The sequence below is a fragment of the Anolis carolinensis genome, chromosome 1, assembly GCF_035594765.1.
Source record: "Anolis carolinensis isolate JA03-04 chromosome 1, rAnoCar3.1.pri, whole genome shotgun sequence".
NCBI classification, from domain to species: Eukaryota; Metazoa; Chordata; class Lepidosauria; order Squamata; family Dactyloidae; genus Anolis; species Anolis carolinensis.
The window spans coordinates 339,140,205-339,165,308 of NC_085841.1; the positions used below are offsets into that span (position 1 = coordinate 339,140,205).

General features: G+C 38.5%; 1 protein-coding gene across 4 annotated transcripts in view; it reads left to right on the plus strand.

Annotated features, from left to right (window-relative positions):
- zc3h14 (zinc finger CCCH-type containing 14) overlaps positions 1 to 25,104 on the plus strand; it is a 41,784-nt gene that overhangs the window by 7,675 nt on the left and 9,005 nt on the right. For 2 of the 4 annotated variants that reach the window (XM_008116072.3, XM_062968391.1), the window contains 11 exons: positions 199 to 616; positions 9,082 to 9,242; positions 10,340 to 10,440; positions 11,956 to 12,111; positions 14,980 to 15,054; positions 15,583 to 15,742; positions 16,901 to 17,124; positions 17,894 to 18,002; positions 19,372 to 19,508; positions 20,903 to 20,997; positions 21,908 to 22,014. In XM_008116072.3, coding sequence (XP_008114279.2) covers positions 199 to 616; positions 9,082 to 9,242; positions 10,340 to 10,440; positions 11,956 to 12,111; positions 14,980 to 15,054; positions 15,583 to 15,742; positions 16,901 to 17,124; positions 17,894 to 18,002; positions 19,372 to 19,508; positions 20,903 to 20,997; positions 21,908 to 22,014 — 1,743 coding nt within the window. Of the gene's footprint in view, positions 1 to 198; positions 617 to 9,081; positions 9,243 to 10,339; positions 10,441 to 11,955; positions 12,112 to 14,979; positions 15,055 to 15,582; positions 15,743 to 16,900; positions 17,125 to 17,893; positions 18,003 to 19,371; positions 19,509 to 20,902; positions 20,998 to 21,907; positions 22,015 to 22,232; positions 22,499 to 23,007; positions 23,447 to 25,104 lie in introns of those variants that run through there. The other 2 variants (XR_010002157.1, XM_003214356.4) reach the window with 2 other exon arrangements.

The window sequence follows — 25,104 nt, forward strand, 5'->3', positions numbered from 1 at the left end:
AATCAATTTTCAGTGCAGCACTTAGAAAAGAGTAGTGGAATGTGCACAGTAGATTACATTGCATAGCTAGCACCCTCACAAGGAAGATGTTATACAAATAAATCAAATATTTTAATGTTATTTCTTAAATTTCTTATTTTCTTTAAAGCACAGGTATTCTGACTCAAATTACTGTTAATGTTTTCTTTTCATCTGCAGACCGCCCCACCTGGATGGCTCCGCATCCCTTTTGATGTCTACTGTGAAACCTCTCAGAGAGCTTTCTCCTTTGGAAGCTGTGATTGACATTAAGCCAGAACCGGATGATCTCATTGATGAAGACCTCAATTTTGTGCAAGAGAATCGTTTGCCCCGAAAGAAACCTCTAGTGACAGTGACTTACGGCTCTTCCCGCCCGTCTGCCGAAATCTACCGCCCACCAGCCAGTCGAAACATGGAAGGCAACGTTCACTTCCAGAGGCTGCCTCCAAACAGCCTACAGACTGCCAGGCAGCTTGAGATCCAGGGCGGCAGGTCACTGGACACAATCCAGCTCTGCGATCCAGACGCGTTTGGCAGCTTGACGGAGAGTTACAGGCCCCCTTCCAAAGGGAACGCTGATAAAATTAGCAATGAGGTAAGTATGTGAACCCAAACTGTGCCGGTATTTGACATGTACTCAACAAACGGAGATTGCCATGGTCACCTGGAGTCCCCTCTTCTAAACATAGCAAAAGGGGTAAAAATAGCTCACTTGTGGCATCTAAACTTTGCGGAATCCAGACTCTAGTTTCTTTAGTGTTTTTGGAGGTGAAAAGTGTGTGTGTAATTGTATGTTAGCCTTAAGTAGGGTAACCGTTGTATTTCTCATTGGCCTATTGGCATAGTAGAAGTTATATATTAATGTTCTGTACTGATTGCCTAATAATTAGAAGAGCTCAGGGAACTATATGTGTTGGTTTGTTTCCCATGCATTGTAGAAAACAACTAAGGAGGACAGACTAGAGAGGCCACCAGTCAATCTATTGGGAGAGTCAGTTGGTGGAGTGGGTATAGCACTAAGCTGATGTCATAGTGGGTTTTATTTAAATCCTTACGTACAGTAATTATGAGGCACACTGTGTCCCTTGTAACAATTTCATTCAGCTTACCCTACCTCACAGGGTTGTTGTGAGGATAAAATAGAATGAAGAAACCTTGTCTATCATCTAAGTGACTTTAGCTCCTAAGGATATCGATACAGTTTACTTCTATATTCAAACTCAGAATGTGCCAACAACCTAAAATTCCAGGGAAATGAGGATTCCTTGGAACATGGTTTGAAAATTGCTATACTGAACTGGAAGTGAGCTATTTACATTGGACCTCCAAGAAATAGTCTCATCTTCCTTGAAATGGCTGTAATGTACCTGGAAATTGCTGATCCTACATACTGGAGACTTCAACCTTTTGGGGTCTAATTAGAACCTGCCAACCTTTTACTTTTGTTACTGAAGGTAAGGCTAAGAGAAATGTGGGAGATAATACTACTGCTTTCATCTTTGTTCCTGGAGAATGTGTGCTTTTCTTCATGTGACAGTTACTTTTTATTGACCTTTTGGGAATAGGAAATCTATTCCAGGATTCAGATATCACAACTACAAAATGTGTATTTTTGTTGGTGGGATTACAAGAATAAAGGCTGCAGCACTGAAAAGGGATTTTAGCTTTATATTTAGAGAAACTAATCCCTGACTTATGTTGATTCCAAGCTGTTTTGGGGTTGTGTTGATCCAGATAGCTGGATCATTCCCCAGAACAAGCCTAAGGTGTAATTTATGGAGTGTGGGTGCTCCAAGCCAGAATCCTTTTTTGATATCATCTACGCCATCTTTTGACTTCTATTTAACTTCTATAGCTGTGCCTTTCTCCGTAGGGAATGGTAGCTGCTTAAGTTAGCAGCAAATGGTGGGGAGGAATTTGCTATTGTTTAAGTCTATCCTTTGTTGTTTATTTGTCTCTCTATATTGCCTTTTTGATCTATTTAGGATTTTTGTAAACAAAGTAAGTGGTAAGAAAGAGGATAGATGAACCTTAGGATCTCAAAAGACATTATTTTTCCCTTTATTCTGACTGAAGCTATTATTATGACTAAGTGTTGTTGGCACTCAGTGTCTGCTTTCCTCCACTGAAGTATTTTCCAGAGGCATATATTCATCTTTATTCCAATTTGGTTCCATGACTGGCTTGGAATAAACTCTGAGAAGACAGCATTGATTTTTACAAATGTTATTAACAAGTCTTGAGGTGGATGAAGAAGAATAACTGAAGGCTGGGGTGAAGTGGAGGAGCTACAGATTATTAGTGCTGGTGAACCTTGGCAAGAAAATTAGCTTCTTTTAGGGGGTTGTATCTCCCCAAAACAGTAAGCTGTCATCCTGGGAGTGCTCTTAGATCATTATCTGCTCTTGGATAGACAAGTAGCAAGAGTGCCTGCCTTTTGCCATCAACATTGATTCACTTGCTGTGTTATTTCCTGTAAAATAGCTAATTTTACCATGTCAATTCCTAATTCAGATTATTTTGTAATTCACTATACATGAAATGGTCCTTGAATGCAGTACAGAAACATCAATTAGTTCAGGATTCTGCAGTCGGAGTCCTGTCTGAGACAAAGCATATTATGCCAATTCAAAACATCTTTCATTGACTACCAATTGATTCAATTCTTGGAATGGCATAGAAGCGCAATCCACCAGGAACTCTGTGGGATCCAAATCTCTATAGAAAGGAAGATGAACCTCTGATACACAGATCTATAGAAGCTCTGCATCCAGCTCATGGAGGTCTAGGAGATGGCCTCTGCTTAACGTTTCTCCCCTTGGATTGGGGGAGATTCCCATACCATTCACCTTTCAATTGGGAGGGTAAATGTTACATAGAAGACATGTTGTTGCCTCAGATCACAGATGATGCCCATGTTGCATTGCATCAGGTGGGAATGTCTACGATTAAAATGAACAGAGGTGTTATTTTTGTGTAGAGAAAAGTGTGGAACTTCATGTGCAAAGAAGGGACACTGCTGACTCAAAACTGACACAGAAATGGCCGCTCTATTCCTACAAAACCCCAACATTCTCACAACCCACAGTCACCTCCCCCCCCCCCCCCAAACCAGCAAACAGTTGGCCAAAATCAAAAGCGGAAGTGACAAAATGTTGTTTCACTAGATGTGTGGGTATGCTGGTGTGGTTCCTGGGGATGAAAAATGGCTTCCATTTTTTCTGCAGCTGACTATCCTTATTATAGACCATAGACACCTGTGGATGTGTGCCATTGCTGCATTTTCTGATACGTTCTGTGATTTGCGTTGTTTGGAGATTGTAATTTGCCTTACTTTGTTGTATCTCACCATCCTGAATAGCATGAAAAAGTGAAATAAATAAATACTTCTTCATGTCACCCTGCTACCCATGTCTCACCCTTCCTTGTTGTCTCTTCCTTTCCCATTGTATGTCCCTCTGTCAAAATTGAGATTGTAAAGTCTTTGAGACCTTTTTAAAAAGTAACACTGTGCACCACATATACTAGTGAACCATTCCTAGCAAGGATGTGACAATCCACTATCTGATTCATTGTATTTCAGACACTTCCAATCTTATAATTTAGATCTATGATTCTATGATTATTTGTTTGTTTTTCTATTTTTTAAATCAATGGAATAGAGTTCCGTGAGGTTTTTTTCTAGTATCAAGAAGCAAGTATTTTTGTATCCAATTAAATAATAATATCAACGCATACTGAATCACAAAAACATCAATTGGATAGCCTAAGAACAAATCCTTCCTCTTAACAGCTGGTTTTAAAGAACTGAGTTTTGGATGTGCTTTTAACAGACGCATCGAAATTTACTTCACCCTCCTTTGATCTGTTATAGTCCTATTACCTTTCCTCTTTGTCTTGCTCTTTTCTTCTTGTAGATAACTTCTGCACATGTGTGACAGGATGGTAAGATTGGATCTGGAGAAGTTACTTGTTTAAACTACAAATTCCAGAATCCCAGATCGCTTTGTTGTGACATTGTCACATTTTTGAAGTTATATTGGCTTGTGGATGAGTAAGTGTCTAGGACATTATTAGCAGCGTTGTTTCAGGTAACTCAATATCTTATATTCACACCAAATCCAAGAATGGTGTTAAATGTTAATTATAAAGATCTGGTTATTTTCTTCAGAGTCTAGGTTTTCTAGCCCTCAACCTTCATATCTTTCTAATTTGATAGAAAATTACAATATATATATTGTTTTCTACCCTGTCAACTTTGACTTTTAATAATACTAATGTACATATAATTGAAAACATGGAGAAAGTATGTAATCTTCTCTCTATAGTAAGTTGGAATCTTTCAAACTAGTCAACTTTCCGGCCTGCCAGCTTATTGGCTGTCCTAAACCATGCCTCTATCTTCACCAATATCCAAATAGAAATGAGTTGACACTAATAAGCATGAATTGTGCAACTGTAGTCAGAACAAGGAAATATACACAAATGGTACTCTGCTGTTCATAATCCTGGCCAATCATTTGAGAATTTGGATTTTTTAAATGCAAAATATGAACAGGCTGTGATCTGGGAAGTTTATCTGTTTTTGTCTGTTTTGCTCAAGTTCCAATCTAGATATGCACACCCATTAAGTTCCAATATATATGCACACGCTCCAAGTTCCATTTAAATCAAGAGTTACCGAGGAGGCCAGTTTTAAAAAATGGATAATCAAGTTCCAGTTCAACTCAGCCTGAAGTTTGTCCGGTGTTTGTTCAGATAGTACAGTAGAGTCTCGCTTATCCAAGCTTCTGGATAATCCAAGCCATTTTTGCAGTAAATGTTTTCAATATACCGTGATATTTTGGTGCTAAATTCGTAAATACAGTAATTACTACACAGCATTACTGCATATTGAACTACTTTTTCTGTCAAATTTGTTGTATAACATGATGTTTTGGTGCTTAATTTGTAAAATCATAACCTAATTTGATATTTAATAGGCTTTTCCTTAATCCCTCCTTATTATCCACGATATTCGCTTATCCAAGCTTCTGCTGGCCCGTTTAGCTTGGATAAGTAAGACTCTACTGTACCTCTTTGCTTAAGTCAACTTTGCAAAACCAGATATACTTGATTTTCCTTGGAAAAAAGGTGTAGTACAAATATGATACATTTTGTAAAACAGTTAATTTTTTTTGAGTGCCGAATGTTTCATTTTACCACTATTGAAGAATATAGAGTTTGGGTTAAGAGCAAGTCAGCAAAGGGGAGAGCAAAGAAAAGTTGAGAATCAACATCTCTTTGGGGGAAAAGTCTGTGATCATCTGGTGTTGCTCTAAGTATGGGGTGGGGACCTAGACTAATTGATCTACTGGGAACTATCCAGGTCTCTATATTCTCAAACAATCCTTGGTAGTAAAATTGGAGGATAGTGAAATGCTCAGTGAACGTGGTTTTCATTTGTATAGTAGGGAAATGTGATGATAAGAAAAATTACAATGTTGAAGGAAAAGGATATGTGGATTCTGAATAGCACATCCATAGATGTATGTGATGTTGGGTGTTTTTACACCTTATGATCAGAAAGAAAAATCATTATTAGAATTTCCACTGCTCTTGTTTTTTTAAGTTAGAGAAGTCAATATTTACTCCAAAGCAGATCTTTCATCTCTTTCTGTTAAACAAGAAGTTAAAATGCAGAAGCTTTACAGAGGTATTACTTAGCTTTCAGGCTTCAGGAAATTAGACATCTTTGTGTTGTTCCCACTTAGTTTTATGTGCAGATTTAGTTCAACTAAAGGTTCTAGGTTTTTAGTCCATCCAGCTTTCCCAAATCCACTGCCATTGTTTTTAATATAGTGCCATCAATGTGTATAATGATTTGCGGAATACAAAAGGACTAGTTTCTGTTCAGAGAAGTATAATCTACAATTTAAAAATATTTTTTTTGACCTTTCTACATATATTGACAAATAAAATCACAGTAAAAATAATTAATATAACAAAAAAGTGAAAGAAAAAGAAGAAAAAAGAAAAAGGGGGGGAAAGCACACACAAAACTAACTACAACTACTTTATGGCCTTCCAATCTGTTTCCTTGCCGAATTAAAAAAAAATGAAATTGTTTCAATTAGTCCATTATTTTTAACTGCTGTTCAGCTTCCTTGTATTATTTTACTCTTCCACTTGTGGTAGTCTTCTTATCTATTCTTATATTATTAAGGTTTTCTTCTCTTTTAATATACAGCAGAGTCTCATCCAACATAAATGGGCTGGCAGAACATTGGATAAGCGAATATGTTAGATAATAAGGAGGGATTAAGGAAAAGCCTATTAAACATAAAATTAGGTTATGATTTTACAAATTAAGCACCACGATGTATTAAAAACATTGACTACAAAAATGCGTTGGATAATCCAGAATGTTGGATAAGTGAGACTCTACCGTAATCCAAAAAAGGTTGCTAGTCTGTCATTTTCTTCGGTAGTCCTTGTTGTTTTGTTAATAAATATGTCAGTCTATCCATGTTCCTTCTTTTCATTATTTTAATCAACCAATGGTCTATGTTGGGAACTTCTTCTTGTTTCCAGTTTTTCGCATATTTCATTCTCGCTGCCGTAGCCAAATAGTTAAAAATAAGTTCATCATTAGAGTCTAGTTTAATATTGGTTATTCCAAGTGGGAAGTGCTCTGGATTCAATTGCAATTTGGTATTTAAGATTTTCTGAGTTGTTTTGTCAATTTCCTTCCAATTTTTTTTGCCTTTTCACAAGTCCACTACATGTGAAAAAAGGACCCCTCCTGCTTTTTACATTTCCAGTATGTGTTCTGCATATTTTTGTAGTAATTTCCTAATTTTTGTGGGATTATATACCACCTGTGGATCATTTTATACCACTTCTCCTTCTAGTTGTATGAGTACATTTGTCTCATTTTACAATTCCAAATGTTTTCCCATTGATCCATCCTTATTAGTCATCCTATATTAGCTGCCCACTATGTCATGCAGTCTTTGACTGTTTCTGTTTCTGTTGACCACTCCGGAGTTTCTTATAAATTTTTGTAATTATATTTTTTGCTGAAGCCATTATCCTGTCCCAGATTGTTTCTTTATCCATGAATCCCTTTATTTTATCTTTATTATAATATTCTCTGAGTTGTCTATACTGGAACCAGGAAACATTTTTGAATTTCAGCATGATTTCTTCCTGTGATCTCATTTCTAGTTTTCCATTGATCTTCTTCAGAATATCTTTGTAAGTGGGCCATTTCTCCCATTCTTGCAATCTTCTTTACCCTGTTTCCAATGGTGAAATCCAGAGCGGCCTTTTGGAGTAAAATCTCATCTTGTATCTATCCCATATTTTGATTATTGCTGACCTTATAAAATGGTTTCTGAACTTTTTTTCTTTCAATTTTTGTTTTCCTATGCCAGAGGTATGCATGCCAGCCAATCCATAAGTCGTGTCCTTCTATAGTTAGCAATTTTTCTCTATTCAGTGTTGTCCAGTCTTTTATCCACAATAGGCCACAGGCCTCATAATATGATTTTACGTCTGGCATTCCTAAGCCTCCTTTCTTCTTATCATCTATTAAATTAAAAAAAATAATTCTGGCTTTCTTTCCCCACCAAATGAACTTTGCCAAATATTTATTCCAGTCTTAAAATATTTTCATATTTCTTATAGGTAGGTTTTGAAAAAGGTACAACATTTTTGGTAGTATATTCATTTTTACAACTGATATTCTTCCTAATAATGACAGGTTTAAATTTTTCCAATTTTTGAGATCTCTTTTGATTTCCTTCCATTTTCTTTTGTGGTTGCTATTTAGGAGTTGAGAGTTTCTTGCAGTAATAGTAATGCCTAAATAATTAATTTTGTTGGTAATTTGTAGTCTAGAGAGTTTTTTAGGCTTTCCAATCTTTTCTTGGTTATATTTTTAGCTAGCAACATTGATTTTTTTTTTTTTGGTACAGTGTTCCCTCACTTATTGTGGGGGTTATATTCCAGGACCACCCACAATAAGTGAAAATCCACGAAGTAGGGACACTATATTTATTTTAATATTTATATCTTATTTTAGTAGTTAGGTGGCCTTTCTCTCATTCACAAGCCCGTTTTGCACTGTAGTTGTTTTAGTTTGGTGAGGTGGGCAGCAATTTGGCAGAGAAGACTGTAAACCTGCAACTTCCAAGATTCCTAGGGAGCCAGTGAAGCCTTCCCGGAAGAGGGGGCGGGGCGAGAGCACATGTGCAAAAGGCAGGCGCTTCCGTGGCCTAGTGTTCCGTGAGTTGCTTTGTGTTGTTTAATTGGTTAGTTTGATAGATAGATACCACTTTTGTTTGGATAGCGTTAAGGTCCAAGCATTAAGTGCCTTGGACCACAAAAAACCCCGCAAAACAGCGAGGGCGTGAAAAGCGAACTGTGAAGTAGCGAGGGAACACTATTTATTTTGAATCCCGATAGGGATCCAAATTCCTCTATTTTATTTATCCATTTGTGTACATTCTCTATTGGGTCTTCAGTAATGCGGATTACATCATCTGCGAATGTCTTTACTTTATAATGCTGGTTTCTTATTTTGGTGCCTTTTAGTGTATCATCTCTTCTTGTCCTGTTTAATAGGATTTCCATAGATAGCATAAAGATAAGGGGTGATAGGGGGTATCCTTGTTTGGTACCCTTATTTATTGTTATATCCTTGGTCTCCTGGTATATTCTACAGTTTGATGGGGGAAACCACAGAGGGAGGCTGGAGTAAACAGGGCAAGTAGGTAATCATTTCAGTGGTAGTTTTAGTTACAGTGAGCTTTTGAGATAGTGTTGCACTCTGACTCCCATCAGGCTGTCTGCATAGCCAGTCATCAGAAATGACGCAAATCTAGGATGCCACAAGTTCTGCACACTTGGAATAGGGAGTGTACTTTTGTTGAGGATTGGGCAGAATGGTTGCAGTTATCTTTTTTTATCGTCATGGCTAAATGGATAAAGCCAATGATAGTTAAATTGTCTGAGAAGTTCATGTCATGAACTGCATGGTTCAAATGTATCAAATAAATTATCCATTGCTTTCAGGAAGAAACTCTAAGGAAGAGAAAGCTCCCAGTTGTTAGCTCAGTAGTCAAAGTGAAACGGTTCAGTAACGATGGGGAGGAGGAAGAAGAAGAGGAAGATTATGGATTACGACTGGGAGGCATCTCCAGCAGTGTTTCTGTACCTGCGAAACCAGAGAGAAGGTACCAAAATACCTTTTCAAAATTCTTTATTTTGAATCCTAGTGTCATTTTTGTAAAATCCAAAGGAAAGCAAGCATTATAAATAAATACTCTGACTAGTCAAAAGGCAATTGTCCTATTGCTGACTGACGAATTGGAAGAGTGCTTCAGTTTAGGTATGTCCAAACTGGATGCCAGACCAGTTACCTCATGATAGAATTCATTACGTTAGGGAAGTATGATATTTCAATCAAATAAGTAAATATAGCATTTTTTTTAAAAAAACCTAAATGTATAAAAATAATATTTGATTTTGCGATAAATATTTATTAATTATTTTATTAAAACATTTATATTCCACCCTTCTCACCCCAAAGGGGACTCAGGGCGGAGCACAAAGTATGGCAAGCATTCCATGCTGGGACATAAAATAATTATATGTACAGTAAAGTCTCACATATCCAAGATAAACGGGCTGGCAGAACACTGGATAAGCGAAAATGTTGGATAATAAGGAGGGATTAAGAAAAAAAGCCGATTGAACATAAAATTACATTATGATTTTACAAATTAAGCACCAGAACATCATGTGTTACAACAAATTGACAGAAAAAAGCAGCTCAATACACAGTAATGTTATGTAGTAATTATTGTATTTACGAATTTAGCACCAAAACATTGCAACATTTACTACAAAAACATTGACTACCAAGGGCAGACTGCCTTGGATAATACAGAACATTGGCTAAGTGAAGCATGGATAAGTGAGACTCTACTGTATGTCTGAGAGGCCTTTAGAATATCTGGAATATATCAGTATCACTCTCTAGCACTAGAAGATTTTTTTAATATGCTGGAAATATAATGGGAATATACATGGGTTGGACAATTTTTTCAGGCTTCCCTTAAACCTGTTTAAGGACCAGAGAAAGTGATGAATGGGTGGTCCATAGAGTAAAGAATGGGGTGAGTATGGTGGCAGCTGACACTTTCATGGTTTCTGGCCAGATTTTTGAAAACAAGACCTCACAATACCTCATGCATTTGTATAAATTGAGAAATACCTACAATGTTAATTTTCTTTCTTTTACTTTATATGTGTGTTTAAATCACTCCAGGCCTTCACTGCCACCTTCTAAGCAGGCCAATAAGAACTTAATATTGAAAGCTATCTCTGAAGCTCAGGAGTCAGTTACAAAGACAACTAATTATTCTACAGGTAAGTTAGTTGCATGATCATTAAGATCGGTTAGAGACAAAAGATGGAATCATAGCTTTTGAATAAGTTCAATTCTATCACCTTTGGCTTTAATCATTTTACTGGTTTTCTGTCCCTCAATGCATAATAACTAAATTAGAAATGTTAAGATGGTTGTGTTGTTACTGCTGTTGTGAATGGCCTCTGTATATATTTTGTATATATTAAAGATTTAACATAAAACACTCTCATCATTGAAGAAATAACATTTCTATTTTTTATTTACATTTTTTATTTGTTGCAAAACTTAGCTGCATTAACTGCATGGCTGGAAAATCATCTGTTAGTCTGACATTTAGGAAACCACTCCCGTGTTTTAAGTTTGACTGAAAACTAGCTTGGGTACTCAGCAATGCCTGGCTTATTTGAAAAAGACATTGGCTTTTTTTGTTGGATGTTACGTAATATCAGTTAGGTAACTTGTAATGCTATTTATTTGAAAAAAGTCAGTCTTTGTCAGTCCTCCCCAAACTTCGCCAGTATTCAAAGTAGGCCATGTTGGGTCTGTTCCCCAAATTTAGTCCAGGTCCATCATTGGTGTGGGTTGCAGTAGTCTCTGGATGTGGGTGAAGGTACTCCAAATCCCATCATCCATGATTCATTTCCACCACCAAACCTCACCAGGATGTAAAGTGCATCATGGGAGAGTCTGTGTCTGAAATTTGATCCAGGTCTGTCTTTGGTGGGGGTCACCATGGTCTCTGGAGGCGGGTGAAGGTACTGCAAATCCCATTGTCCAAAGTTCATCCTCCTCAAAAGCTCACCAGGACATAAAGTGGGCCATGGGGGGTCTGTGTGCCAAGTTTGGGCCAAGTCCGTCATCCGTGGGGGTCGCAGTGGTCTGTGAAAGCCAGAAAAGTCGTCCACATGCACTGCTGCCTGTATACAAACATTCACTATTATATGAAGATAGATATATAGAAAGATATCAGAAGTATAAGTTTGGTGTCTAGTTGTCAGCAAACTATATCGTAAAAAATAAACAGAAGTCCATATGTTATGAAATAGTTCCTTCTTGGGGCATGCCCATAGTTCACGGTGTTGTGTGGATCAGAGCTGATTTACTAGCATTTCCTTTCCCCAAGGATTTCTGAAAATTAGTTCTGTGAAAGGGCTGAGAATATCTAAAATGGAATCTTCAATACTGTTAGCAAACTACAATTCCACAGACACTTTGATAGATATTTCTCCTATTGTAACTGTTTGTTCTTGAGCATATTTTCCTCAGAAGTCAATCCTAGCAAACTCTTAGCTTAACCAGTGCTAAAATGTACCTAAGATTGTTTTGATGTTGTATCTATAACCTTCGAATGAATAATTTCAAACTCAGGTATTCTGTGAATAAGAACTAGTGCTAATTTGACCATTTCCAGCATGATTTTAGAAGACTTCGATTACATTTCTCACAAAGTAGCCATGCTCTGTTGTTAGTAGCATAACACATTTCATGGTTTCTTTTGCCTGATAAAAAAAAAGTTCCACCAAAGCAGACAGTTCCCGTGGCTCCCAGGACCCGGAGCTCTCAAGAGGAAGCCTTTTTGGAAGCCATTCATGGCCAGAGCCGTGTGTCCAGAGTGACCACCCAGATGCTGGTTGAAGAGCCAAGAGAACAAGCATTGGAGAGAATTCCAGGTAAAGTGTGAGGCTTTGTTCCTAGAAAAAGAGAATTAATAATAATAATAATAATAATAATAATAATAATAATAATAATAATAATAATAATATACTATATTCCACTCCATCTCCCTGAGGAGACTTGGAGCGGAATTTAGAATACATACAAGGCAAACATTCATTGCCGCCACAATTACAGTAGAGTCTCACTTATCCAACATAAACGGGCTGGCAGAATGTTGGATAAGCGAATATGTTGGATAATAGAGAGATTAAGGAGAAGCCTATTAAACATCAAATTAGGTTATGATTTTACAAATTAAGCACCAAAACATCATGTTATACAACAAATTTGACAGAAAAAGTAGTTCAATATGCAGTAATGCTGTGTAGTAATTACTGTATTTACGAATTTAGCACTAAAATATCACGATGTATTGAAAACATTGACTACAAAAATGCGTTGGGATAATCCAGAATGTTGGATAAGCGAATGTTGGATAAGTGAGACTCTACTGTAATAACAAAGACAGAAAATACATAGACAGAAGCAAGGCTTCCCACTTTTTCATCTCCGGCATCTAGAGACTGCTTGACTCGACTAGGGGGAGGTGCTGTTGTTCCATTTTCCATGCTGAGGAGACTAATGTCCATGGACGCCTTCCTGATCGAATTTTGCCAGCATGTTTTTCAGGGGCATCTTATCTCCCCGCAAAAGTGGTACCTATTTATCTACTTACATTGCTGTTTTCGAACTGCGTGGTAAGCAGAAGCTATGGCTGATGGCGGGAACTCATCCTGATCCGTGGCTCAAACTGCCGACCTTCTGGTCAACAAGATTTTCAGTAGCTGGCGGTTTAACTTGCTGTGCTAGCTGCGGCCCAGTAAATCTAAAAATGTGTGCCTCATTGGTTAGACTTCTGTTTGCTAGGAATGTGAGATTCTGTAGCGGGGCCTTGTCTGATGTGTAATCTGTTGATAAGGCATCTTGTGTATTCTTCTCACAAGAAAAAATAATGATTTTTGTTGCTTTGAATATAGTATCTCACATGTGCATGCACCTGTTGCAAGCACTGAATGAATTGGGGATTGCAGTTATTAATGAAAAAGGAGTCACTAAACTGACAAGCAAATGTCTCATTCATGTGTGTCTCTGCATGCTTGATGGTAAGAAGTTAGCTGTTTCAAATAGGAGGAAATTATTATTGTTGTTGTTATTATTATTATTATTATTATTATTATTATTATATACACAACAAGATTATTACACAGCAAACAAGTTCACTATGCTGGCTTTTGTATTGGATCACATGTCAGACACTTCACAAGTATTTAGGACTATGTGATATATCAGCGAATAATGTGTGTAGATCTGAGTAGGGTGGCCTTTTGCAGCTGACATGGTAATTTTGGCAGCGCCAATTAAGTGCTGGCCAGAGTCTTTAGGCACTGCATCTAGTGTGCCGATCACCATTGGGACCACCTTTACTGGCTTGTGCCACAGTCTTTGCAGTTTGATCTTTAAATCCACGCATCATGTAAGCTTTTTCAGTTGCTTCTCGTCGATTCTGCTGTTACCTGGGATTGCAACATTGACGATCCATACTTTGTTTAATAATAATAATAATAATAATAACTATAATAATAATAATGCAATCCAGAGCCCCCGGTGGCACAGTGGGTTAAAGCCTTATGTTGATAGGACTTCTGACTGAAAGGCTGGCGGTTTGAATCCCAGGAGCCGGGTGAGCTCCCATCTATCAGCTCCATGCAGGGACATGAGAGAAGCCTCGCACAGGATGGTAAACATTGAACATCCGGGCATCCCCTGGGCAATGTCCTTGTAGACAGCCAATTAGCTCACACTAGAAGTGACTTGCAGTTTCTCAAGTCGCTCTTGACACGAACAAAAATGCAATCCAAGAAAAGCGCCCTTGGATCTTCCATCTAGTTCTGCATTCTTTCAGCCTGTCTTCAGAACTTCCACGTAGCTCATGAATAGGACTTGGAAACACACATCCATTTGCATACTGCCTCTGAAGTTGGTGGCTCTAGTTAACCATTTTGAAGGCTGTCTATTTGATTTACCTTGCATGAAATTATTTCACCTTCTTTGTTAAGCCCTATGAACGAATCTTGGCACTGTTATGGGTGGGGGCAACAGTTTGCCCTTATTTTTTATTTATTTATTTATTTATTTGCAGTATTTATATTCCGCCCTTCTCACCCCGAAGGGGACTCAGGGCGGATCACATTATACACATACAGGGCAAACATTCAATGCCCATAAACACATTGAACCGAGACAGAGAGAGACAGACAGACGCAGAGGCAAGTTAACCTTCTCCTGAGGGGATGTTCGATTCTGGCCACAGGGGGGGAGCAGCTGCTTCATCATCCACTCTGATGGCACTTCCTCACTTCCTCATTCCAGTTGTAAATTAGTTAAACTTGCCTCCCCAAATGATTGGCTATTTGAGCGGCCAAAAATGAAACTGAAAGTAATTCCCAGTTTCAGCCAAAATCTTTGGAGGACTGTGACTGTTTTGAAGGCATCAGAATTGTCTGAGGCCCTGATTTTTGGCTGGATCAGGGCCTCAGCTTTTCTGCCTTCATTCTGTGAAATAAAAGCAACTAATACCATAGGAAGGTGAGACACTAGATCAAACTTCACTTCCATTTTTCTACTAGATTCTACTGGCACATTGAGAAAGAGGTAGAAATCTACTCAGCATTACATTTCTCCCAGGAATAAGCTGAGTCTAATTGAGAGAGCTGTTTTGCAAAAGCAGAAGGCCTTAAGGAAAGTGCTGAAGGAAGATCCTACATTATTTGTCCTATTCAAACTAATCAGGGAGTAACATTTATTATTTATATTTATTTTAGGAAACCAGCAAAGGCAGCTCTTTTCCCGTCTCCAGATAGAACCAGGCTTTGAAGCTGCCTTAGAGAAGGCCCAAGGTATGCTTTCTAAGAATATCTTTGTATGTCCATGTTTTAATGAAATCAAAATTCCTTCTTTATTTTGCTAATGAGGATCTCTGAAATAACATTTAAGGCAACCCAGTTAGGCAGTTCTCCTGAGCAAGTTTTCTTTAAATGAACTGGATCAAATGGCTAGGCTCTTGTACTGTCATCATTCATTAGGGAAACTGGCATAGGAGAAATCCCTCTTAGGATATATAAGAGGCATTCTTTCTGGTGGCGTTGCTGGAGCCATCCTGGCTTAAGCCACAACATTTCGTTAACTTTCTAGCTAATCAGTGGAGTCAAAGGCAGCTCTTATTGTGCTTATGCAAAGAGATGTTCCAGAATTCTTCACCCAGATCCTTGCTCTGCTTGCTCCTTTTCCCCAAAACAATGTCTTCATACTGTCAGAAGCTAATTCTGCAACTTTTATCCTGGCGTAGAAAGCTTGTTGCCTTATCCTTGTTACTATTTAGTGACATCAAAGTGATTTTAACACTCCTGCTGTTTTCTCTGATTTAGGTTATTATGACTTGGAATCCATGGTCCACACAGATACCAGATCATTTATCCTAAAAAAACCGAAGCTGTCTGAGGAGGTCATGGTGTCTCAGAACCTAGAAGTGGCAAATAGGGCCGCAGATGCCTTGCAGGCTCTTTCAGGACGGCTGATACAGACACGGTATAATGTCATTCCTTGAACCACAACAAAGGGGTTGACAAGTAGGCATTCGCTTCCTTAGTTGCCCCTAAGAAGATCACAAATTGTCCTGTGTCACCTTAAAAGCTAACACATTTATTATGGCATAACCTTTTGTGGATTACCATCCATTTTATCAGAGGCATGAAGTATTTTCCAGAATTTCAGATATGTAGAAAGTATACAGCTGATTTTTGTTTTGTTTTGGTGGGAATGGGAATTAGCGAGGTCAGAAAGAAGTAAAAACAGTAAGCATTGATAATGGCAATTTCATTATCAGTGTTGGTCATTTATACTGTTATTAAAACACGACTAGGTAAGAGAAATCTCTAGGTGTGGTAAGAAGCTTTAAATTTGGTTCAAAACTCTGGGGATTGGAACTTCTTGATGAACTATAACCTAGCTGTCTTTTTCTTTAAAATGTCTTTGCACCCCTGTGGATACAAGGTCAGTAGTAAAGTGACCTGAGCTGCTAAAGTGTTTCCCCCTTTTTTTTAATATTGCCATTTCTGATGTCACATATTTAGCTCTGTATTCTTTTGCATTGAAGCTTGCTCTATTCAAAATGTGTGTAGAAAGTTGCCCACCAGAATGAAGAAAGTGGTGCATTAATTTGCTCCTCATCCAATGTCCTAAGAAATTGCTTCTGTATTCTGTATTTCACTGTAATGAAATTGAAGACTAATCTGAACCCAAAATATCCAGCCACAGAGGATACTTTGGTTAGGTGGATGATCTCTGTGCTAGATGCAGATCTATAGTTCAGTCATTCCCAATTCAGGCCTAGAGATAGATTTCCTTCCCTCAGAGGAGGTGAGCAAGCTGGTGAGGCCTTCCCAGAAAAATATTGCATGCATCAGCAGTGACGCATTCCAGAATTGAATCATTATAAAATACCACTTTTATTTGAACTCAGTCCATTATCTCTTCTGTTCGAATTCAGAAACAAAGTTACATCTCAGTCATGAAAAATCTGAAAGGAAGGGATTCAGGCTTCTGAATTGCTTTATAAATCTTCCACACAAATTTCCATCTTTTGTAAATGACAGAATTCTACTGTCAACATTGAGTTTCCGCTCCTTTGTTCTGCTCTTTGATTCAGCAGCATTGATGCTATTTCTGTGTTCCCTTATCTTGCAGGGAGCAGCTTGGCCAGCCAGAGAAGCCTGCCAGCCCCAAGTTCATTGTTACCTTGGACGGGGTCCCTAGCCCTCCGGGGTACTTGTCGGAACAAGAGGAGGAGGAGCCTAGTCCCATGGAAGGGGTCAGGCCTCTTCCCACCAAATCCACAACCAGCAAGGGCTTAAGGAGCCTTCGCGCACAACAGATGCACATTATATCCAGACAGTTGGAGACCACTAATGGTAACAGTCTCATCCACAGTTGCACATATTATTATTTTAACCTTGGTTACAGTATCTTTATCTGCATTATATTCTTTTAGCTACTCACACAAATCACAAAGCAGGAAGACAATGATTTAACCAGAAGCCAAAGTTCCTTGAAGAATCCCTTCTAACAGACCGTTCTGCAGCAGGAATGACACAATAGGTTATTATGGCTGCAGTTCTGCATAGGTGGTGAAGCTGAACTGTAAAAGAGTGGACTTAAAGTCAGCACATATTAGGCCCTGCATTTCGTGTGGATTAGTGGTGCAGAATCTCTATGAAAGTGGAAACACATTTTAAAAGTCTGATCTAAGAATCGCTAGGTCCTCCAGCACATTGCCTTGAAGGACCTAAAAGTTGCTAGAGACAAGTTATTAATCACAGCTATGAATAATCAAATCCACAAAAGTTAAACCCACATATGTGGAGGTTTGATTGTATTTTACCTAAAAGCTCTTAACAACTCTTATCTACCATCAACTAAGCAGTGGAACTGGTGCCTGCAGTACAAATGGCAAAGAATTTTTTAAGCGGGAGAGGGAAGGAAATGGCAGTTTTTAGTTTTTATTTAATTTTTTTTTTGCTTGAAAATGCCTTTGGAGGAAGATTTTTGTAAACTGCTGATTTGGAAATGAAATAAGAGAATTGTAAGAGAAGTGGCTTCAGTGTGGAAGCAACCCTTAAAGTGTACTTATACTGAAGTTAACATGATTGCCAACCATTGCCTTATGGTTTCTCTCTATAGTCGAGATGGAGGCGGTGGGTGTCCTTCACAAAACAGAGCGCTGCAAGTACTGGCCTGCCTGCAAAAATGGAGATGAATGTGCCTTCCATCATCCCACGCTGCCTTGCAAGTGAGTGGAGCAAAACTCCTTGAAACACTTGGATTTCATTTGTCCTCCTGGTTTTTAAGAAGAGCATCAGACAGTAATTAGGATTGGGTGTAAGAGAGAGTAGCCCCCCTCCTCTGCATAGAAAATGAGGGAAAGCAGTAGGTAGCCTCTTGGCTTCTCTTTTTGCTCTGCTGCTCAGTTCAATGGTGGGAGAAAGACCACTGTTTGACCTGAGCAGCAGCAGAGAAAATATTAGCCTGAAGAGGATAAGGAAGAAGCTTTAAAGTCATTCTCACCCTTCCCTGAAACCGTCTGCTAAGAAAATGGCAGCTGGGGAATAGCAGTGTAGCATAGGAAAGACCTTGATAACCATTTGGCTCCCTTTTATGCACATTTTGGAGTTTAGGGGGTTTCAGCAGGGAAAAAAGACCCCCACTAGTTTGGCAGGCAGAATATTGATTTTGGCATAACCACTGCTTTTTCATTTATACCTCTTGCCACTCTGAACTTTGTATGTCCATTCATTATCTGAACATGGAAAGTGTTCTAACAACTTGGACAATTAAGAATTGGGACTTGGATCTTGTCTTCCTTCAGAATTCTCACCCGAGTACCCAATTGAGTATAATTGTATTCAACACCAGGATAGCATAGACATTATTTTGGCAGCTCCACTGACTACTGATAGTATTCTGGGCCCAATTCAAGGTGAAAGTTATTACCTATAAAGCTCTAAACTGTTTGGGACCTGCCTATTTTTGTGACCGCGTCGTCCCCTATGAACCTGCGCGATCTCTAAGATCCTCCAGAGAGGTCATCCTTTCGTTTCCGCCTTCTTCACAATTACGTCTGGTGGGGACGAGAGAGAGGGCCTTCTCAGCCGTGGCCCCCCGACTCTGGAACTCCCTCCCCAGGGAGATTAGGTTGGCTCCCTCTCTATCCTCCTTCAGAAAACAACTGAAGACTTGGATGTTTCGGTTGGCCTTCGGTTAGTCACTGGATGATCAGCCTCAGATGGCATTTTAATCCTATCCTGAATTTTATTAGGTCCTCATCACTTACATATTATTAGGTTATTCCTACTCTGCTGCTACAGTTCCTCCAACTATGCAGATGACAGAACTGTACCTGGTTGATGGATATTATTAATTGTTTTAAACTCTTGTTCTTATTGTATTACTGTTTTATCTTTTGTATATTGTGATTTGTATTTATTCTGTGGTTTTTTGCTCAATTGTATTGTTTGGGCCTTGCCCCATGTGAGCCGCCACGTGTCCCCGCGGGGAGATGGTGGCAGGGTATAAATAAAGTTGTTTATTATTATTATTATTATTATTATTATTATTATTTTGAAAGTATGTATATTCTAACAAGAAATCTCACATTTCAGGGTTTTTCCCAACTGCAAATTTGCAGATAAGTGTTTGTTCATCCATCCCAACTGTAAATATGATGCCAAATGCACCAAGCCGGACTGCCCTTACACTCACGCCAGCAGGCGGACCCCAATGCCGCCCCCTAAACCAGGTGAGGATTTTTTACTGTTCTAGCTTTGATGGAGGCCTGCTAGAAACTTCAAGCTCTTTTTCCAAATATTGTTATCCTAAACTTCACCTGCTTCTTTTTCGTCAATCTTCTCAAAATGTCCTTGTCATTCTGAATTCTTTCCTATTTCACTAATGCTGGAATTAAACCAAGGAGCAGAAACAGTTATGTGTAGAAATTAGCCGCTGTTTTAAATAGTGGCCTTTATGTAACTTTATGGCATTTATTTATAATCAGCCTTTCTTATGTTGTAAAATTAGCAGAAGTGTGTTAAGTGTGTGCGACCATACCTCGTGAAGTCTGACTTGACCACGGTGGTGCATGCCTTAGTTACCTCTAGACTGGACTACTGTAATGCGCTCTACGTGGGGCTTCCCTTGAAGACGGCCCGGAAACTACAACTGGTTCAGCGCTCGGCGGCCAGATTAATTACAGGGGCGAGCTACAGGGAGAGATCTACTCCCCTGTTCAAGGAGCTCCACTGGCTGCCGTTCACCTTCCGGTCCCAATTCAAGGTGAATACCATCATTTATAAGGCCCTAAACGGTTTGGGACCCACCTACCTTCGTGACCGTATCTCCTATTATAAACCTGTTCGATCCCTCCGCTCATCCGGGGAGGCCCTTCTTTCGCCACTGCCTTTATCCCAGGCCCGTCTAGTGGGAACGAGAGAGAGGGCCTTTTCTGCTGTGGCCCCCCGACTGTGGAATTCATTGCCCTCTGAGATCAGGCAAGCCCCCACCTTATTGGCTTTTAAGAAAGATCTAAAAACATGGCTTTTTCGATGTGCCTTCGGGGAGTAAATGTTATATACCTTTGATTACTCCCCTTGGATTTTATTCTTTGGACTGTTTGGACTGTTCCATCTTATACCCCTGTTCTCTTTATTTATATGCCTCTCTCTCCCGAGTTTTTAATTAAATGTTCATGTGGCCCGCCCTGTCTGCTCTGATCTGTGTTGTAATGTATATGATTATTTTTGTACTATTATATTGTGTTATGATATATTGTTTTATTTTGTTATATTGTATGGTGTCTGGGCATGGCCCCATGTAAGCCGCCCCGAGTCCCCATTGGGGAGATGGTGGCGGGTTATAAATAAAGTTTTATTATTATTATTATTAGGGCTTCCTCGCTATCTTCCCACAGACACTGACTTGTTCCAGACTTTCACAGGCTCAGCAAAAGTACGGATTCATGTTTTAAAATATTCCAGTTTTCAAATGTTCAAGTCAAATGTTTTTTAAAAAACCATTTTGCAAGAATAAAATCTACATGTATGCTTCTTTGCATATAGATGTAATTCTTTAATTAAAAATTCACCTTTCTCCTGGGTGCTGATGATTCTCTTTCCTCTTTAATAATTGGTTTCACAGTACCAGCACCAATACCAGCAGCAACTTCAACAAGTCAACTTTGCCGATTTTTCCCGTCTTGCAAGAAAATGGAGTGTTCTTTCTACCACCCCAAAGTAAGTACAGCATGTATATTTCTACTGCAAGGATTTCATGAAAATTGGGTAGATTTCTAAATATTTGATGCTGGAAGCTAGAAATATCATTTTTGTACTGCCAAAATTCAATTATATGTCTTGCCGTTTGCAGATGAAGAAAACGAACCTTTTATATGATAGCAAAACTTCAGCGTGTGTATAGAAATCCAAGTCAGAAAGATTATTGAAACTTTGTTGGGCAGCAGCTCAAACATGAAAAAAGTGTTTACTTTAATGGTGGTTCTCAAGAAGTTTTTCCTTTCAGTCTTTATATACCTTATTTTAGACAGCGCCTGCCACCTTGTGCTTTTTTTAGTACTATGGTGTTTGTACTTCAAGGCAAATGCTTGTTTGTGGTGCCTATACTTTGTAAAGTCAGCATTTTGCCTCTTGTAGTCTAAGCTAACCATCCTGGGATCTCAGACCTCAATGCCAAGGGTGAGAATCATGTGGCCCTCTGGATATTGTTGGACTACAGCTTCAAAGATATGATGCCATTAGCAGTGCTGGCTGTGACTGCTGAACATTTCAGTCCAGCAGCTTCTAGGGCAGCACCATTTCAACAATGCTATGTTCTTATTTACTCCATAAGATCTGCAGCATCATCAGATTTACACGTGTAAATGGATTATGTGAGATTGTAGAAAAGCTTTCATATTAACTTAGATACAAAGTTCTTTAACTCAGTTAGTGCAGTCAAGCAAATGATATACAGTACATGCATTTTAATTGACTGTATTTGAATGTAAACAACCAAAGAAACAGAGACAAATTTCTAAACTCTGTTCAGATGCATTTTTGAAATATGACATAAAAAGTAGGTAGCCCATAGATTGCATTGAACTCTCTGGAAACAGATCTTTCTAACGCTTTTGTTTTATCATCTTAGCATTGTAGGTTCAACACACATTGCACCAGAGTCGACTGCACATTTTACCACCCTTCCGTTTCTGTACCGCCACGTCATGCCTTGAAATGGACTCGAAACCAAACTAGGTAACGATTACTCTTTTTTCAATTCTGGCATATTAATCAAACAGGAATCTGTAGAAACAAGAATTCAGCTATTTGACAAAGAAATGCCAGAAGTGTTCTTTATTTCATTTTTTCATGGTTTTTCTCTACTTAATTCTGAAGTGATTTTTGTAGCCAGATTATAAATCACATTTATAGGGAAACAACTTCTGGTAATTTTCTCTATTCATTTTTTCCAGTGAATAATGTACACAACTATTAGTTAAATTCACCATTGTACTATGATGGAAGAATCCTGACTGATGGAACAAGATGCTGTAAAGGTTGTCACATATGCCAGGCCTTGGATATATATTGTTTCTTAAATGAAGTTGATTGGATACTTGAAATACGTACTTTTCAAAACTTGTATATTTAATAATTTGTTTTACATATTTTGTACTGTTAAAAACATCTGTAGGGAAAAGATTTGCTTTAACCTTAAATAAAAAGGTCCAGAAAAGAATTGATCTTGTCTGTTTTGGGCTTCTGTATTGTTTCTTTGTGCGCACCTTCACAAAGTCCACTGTAGGTCATCATTTTGGACTAGAAATGTTCCTTTGTACTACAAAGTTATGTAATAGGGCTACTTGTTACGCCAACTCATTGAATGTGGTTTCAGTTATACACAAAGAGCTTTGCATACCATAAAATAGCAAAGGAGAACCTAGTGGTTCCTAGAGAACTCTTCTCTTTAGGTCTCCAGTGCGATTCTATGGTCAGGCTCCACTGACCATTAAATCAGACTGGGGACTTAGAGAGAAAACTTCTGTAGGTCTGCCCACTTGATTCTGTGGCATTCTTCATCTGAACCAAAATCGGGATGCAAAATTAAAAGGGCTCCAATAAAGATTTGTTAATTAAAATATAAATGAAAGCACCAGTTAAAACCACCTAAAAGCACAATACTGATATAACTAACCAATAAAATATTAAAACTCCAGCACATTCATTTTTTAAAATCTCTGAATGCAGGAGGTGCTCCATTGGTGAAAGCCAACCTAAATAGAAAGGTCTTGACTGCTGGTGGAAGGACAGCAAGATTGGGGAAAACCCGACCACCCTTTGAAGAGGGAGTTCTGTAATATCAGAATGGCCACTCAGATGACCCATCCTGTTTCTGTCTGTACCAAATGTATACCTGAAAGTGGTAAGACTGTGAGAAGGACCTCTTCAGCTGAGAGAGATATCAGAGAATATGGTCTTTCTGATACCCTGGACAGAACTCATGCACAACTTTATCAATCAAAACAGGCGTTCTGCATCTGTAGCACAATCTGCAAACCAAGCATTTGAAGGGGAGAACAGCCCAGTTTGGCACTGGATACATCCCGATTCCCTGTTTGCTTTTTGATGGAGCACTGCTTTTTATGAATTAAATAATATTTGAGACAGAGCAAGAGGAGATAAGCAGGTGAATGTCAGAGTCAGGTTGGATTGAGATCACTGTCTTGTGCTATGGCCACAGCCCCAACCTCCCCCCCCCCCCGAAACACAGTCCCAACCCCCCCAACCCCACACACTTAGCCTCAGTGATTTCTACTCTCTTGCAGAGGATTGCCACAGAACATCTTCTGCCACACTCTTCTTGTGAGCCTTTTTGAGCATTTTTGGAATAATGTATTTTTAAAAAGTTTTTTCCTGACCCAGTTGGTTGAATTTATGGATTCAGATCTCGTGGATGGGTCTGGTCCCTGCCAGGATGGGAGGCCGGCAGTGTGTCTTTGAGGGCTGTAATAGATGAGGAACAGTGGAATACTGCTTCGGAGATCAGGCTGGGCAGAACTACTGTTGTGTTTAAGATACTATCAATATTTTATCAATATTTATATGTATGTATTTTTATCCTCTACAATTTTGTCTTGTAAATCGCCTAGGGCATCTTGGATGGAGCGAGATTAATAAGTAATTAAATGATGATGATGATATTAGTAGCCAGGATTCCTTCCACATAGGCTTTTCTCACCTTGGAGTGAATTTCATATGCTGCCCTATAAGGCTAATGGATTGTAGCCAAAGGATCTCAACTACAATAAGTTAGATGGTTCAGTGTAATGTAGTGGTTCTCCATGTGAAAATATACAGTAGCTGACCCTTCAATAATCCACCAGAGTGGATTGTAATTTTTCATTATATTTCTTCTTGAAGGTAGTAATTTTGGCTATTTTCTTCCCACTGCAAAAAACTCTGTCAAATACTATTCATAATTCAAGGCTTCTTCTACACAAAATTCACACTTGGTTGTATTGCACAGAAGTCAAAACAAATCAGCAGACAAACCTCCATGAATTTATTGTTTTGTTTTAAAAAGCTCAGCTTGTTCTCTTTGAAGAGTGTATTTTACAATGCTAAAATTTTCAGTGTAAAAGTATATGCATACACTGTGTTATAGAGAATAACGTAACCTGTTTTTAGAAATTATAACCAATTTTGCATTGTTCTTGTTAATATATTAAGTGAAATTGTATTGGCATTCTTAGGGTAGCCCCAGAGAAAGGCCAATTCTGATCGTGGCTGAAATGTGCTGTGCTTTTTTAAACAAATGAAGCCAGTGCTACCTATAAACACATGGAGTGTTGTGTTCTGGTTTGTTTTGACTTTTCTTGTATATATGCTCATTTATTTTGCACAGAAAGCATTTTCTGCATAAGAAATAAAATGCTAACAAAAAATTTGTACAGAAAAGAGTTTTATGTGCAGAAAATGTTATATTCTGTGCAAATCAATCTTTTATGCAGAATACATCCTTAACTATAGCATTGTCTTCAGAGGAAAGAATATTTCTCCATGGAAATATTTTCTGTGCAGAAAATTGTTTTTCATATAAAACAAACCTGTATGAATTTTGTGCAGAATTGAATCCTCCACATAAAGAGACATTGTAAACATAAGCTTGTTCTTGTACATGCCTGTTTGATGCTGTTAAAAGGATGCCCACTTTTGTCAGTACACTTAGTCTGGTTTTCCATTTTCAAGAATGAAGATGTGGATTGGCTCATTATATACATTTCTTCATCTAGTTATCTGTGTTTCTTGAAGCATTTGATTGGCTTATAAGTAGCTATGTATATC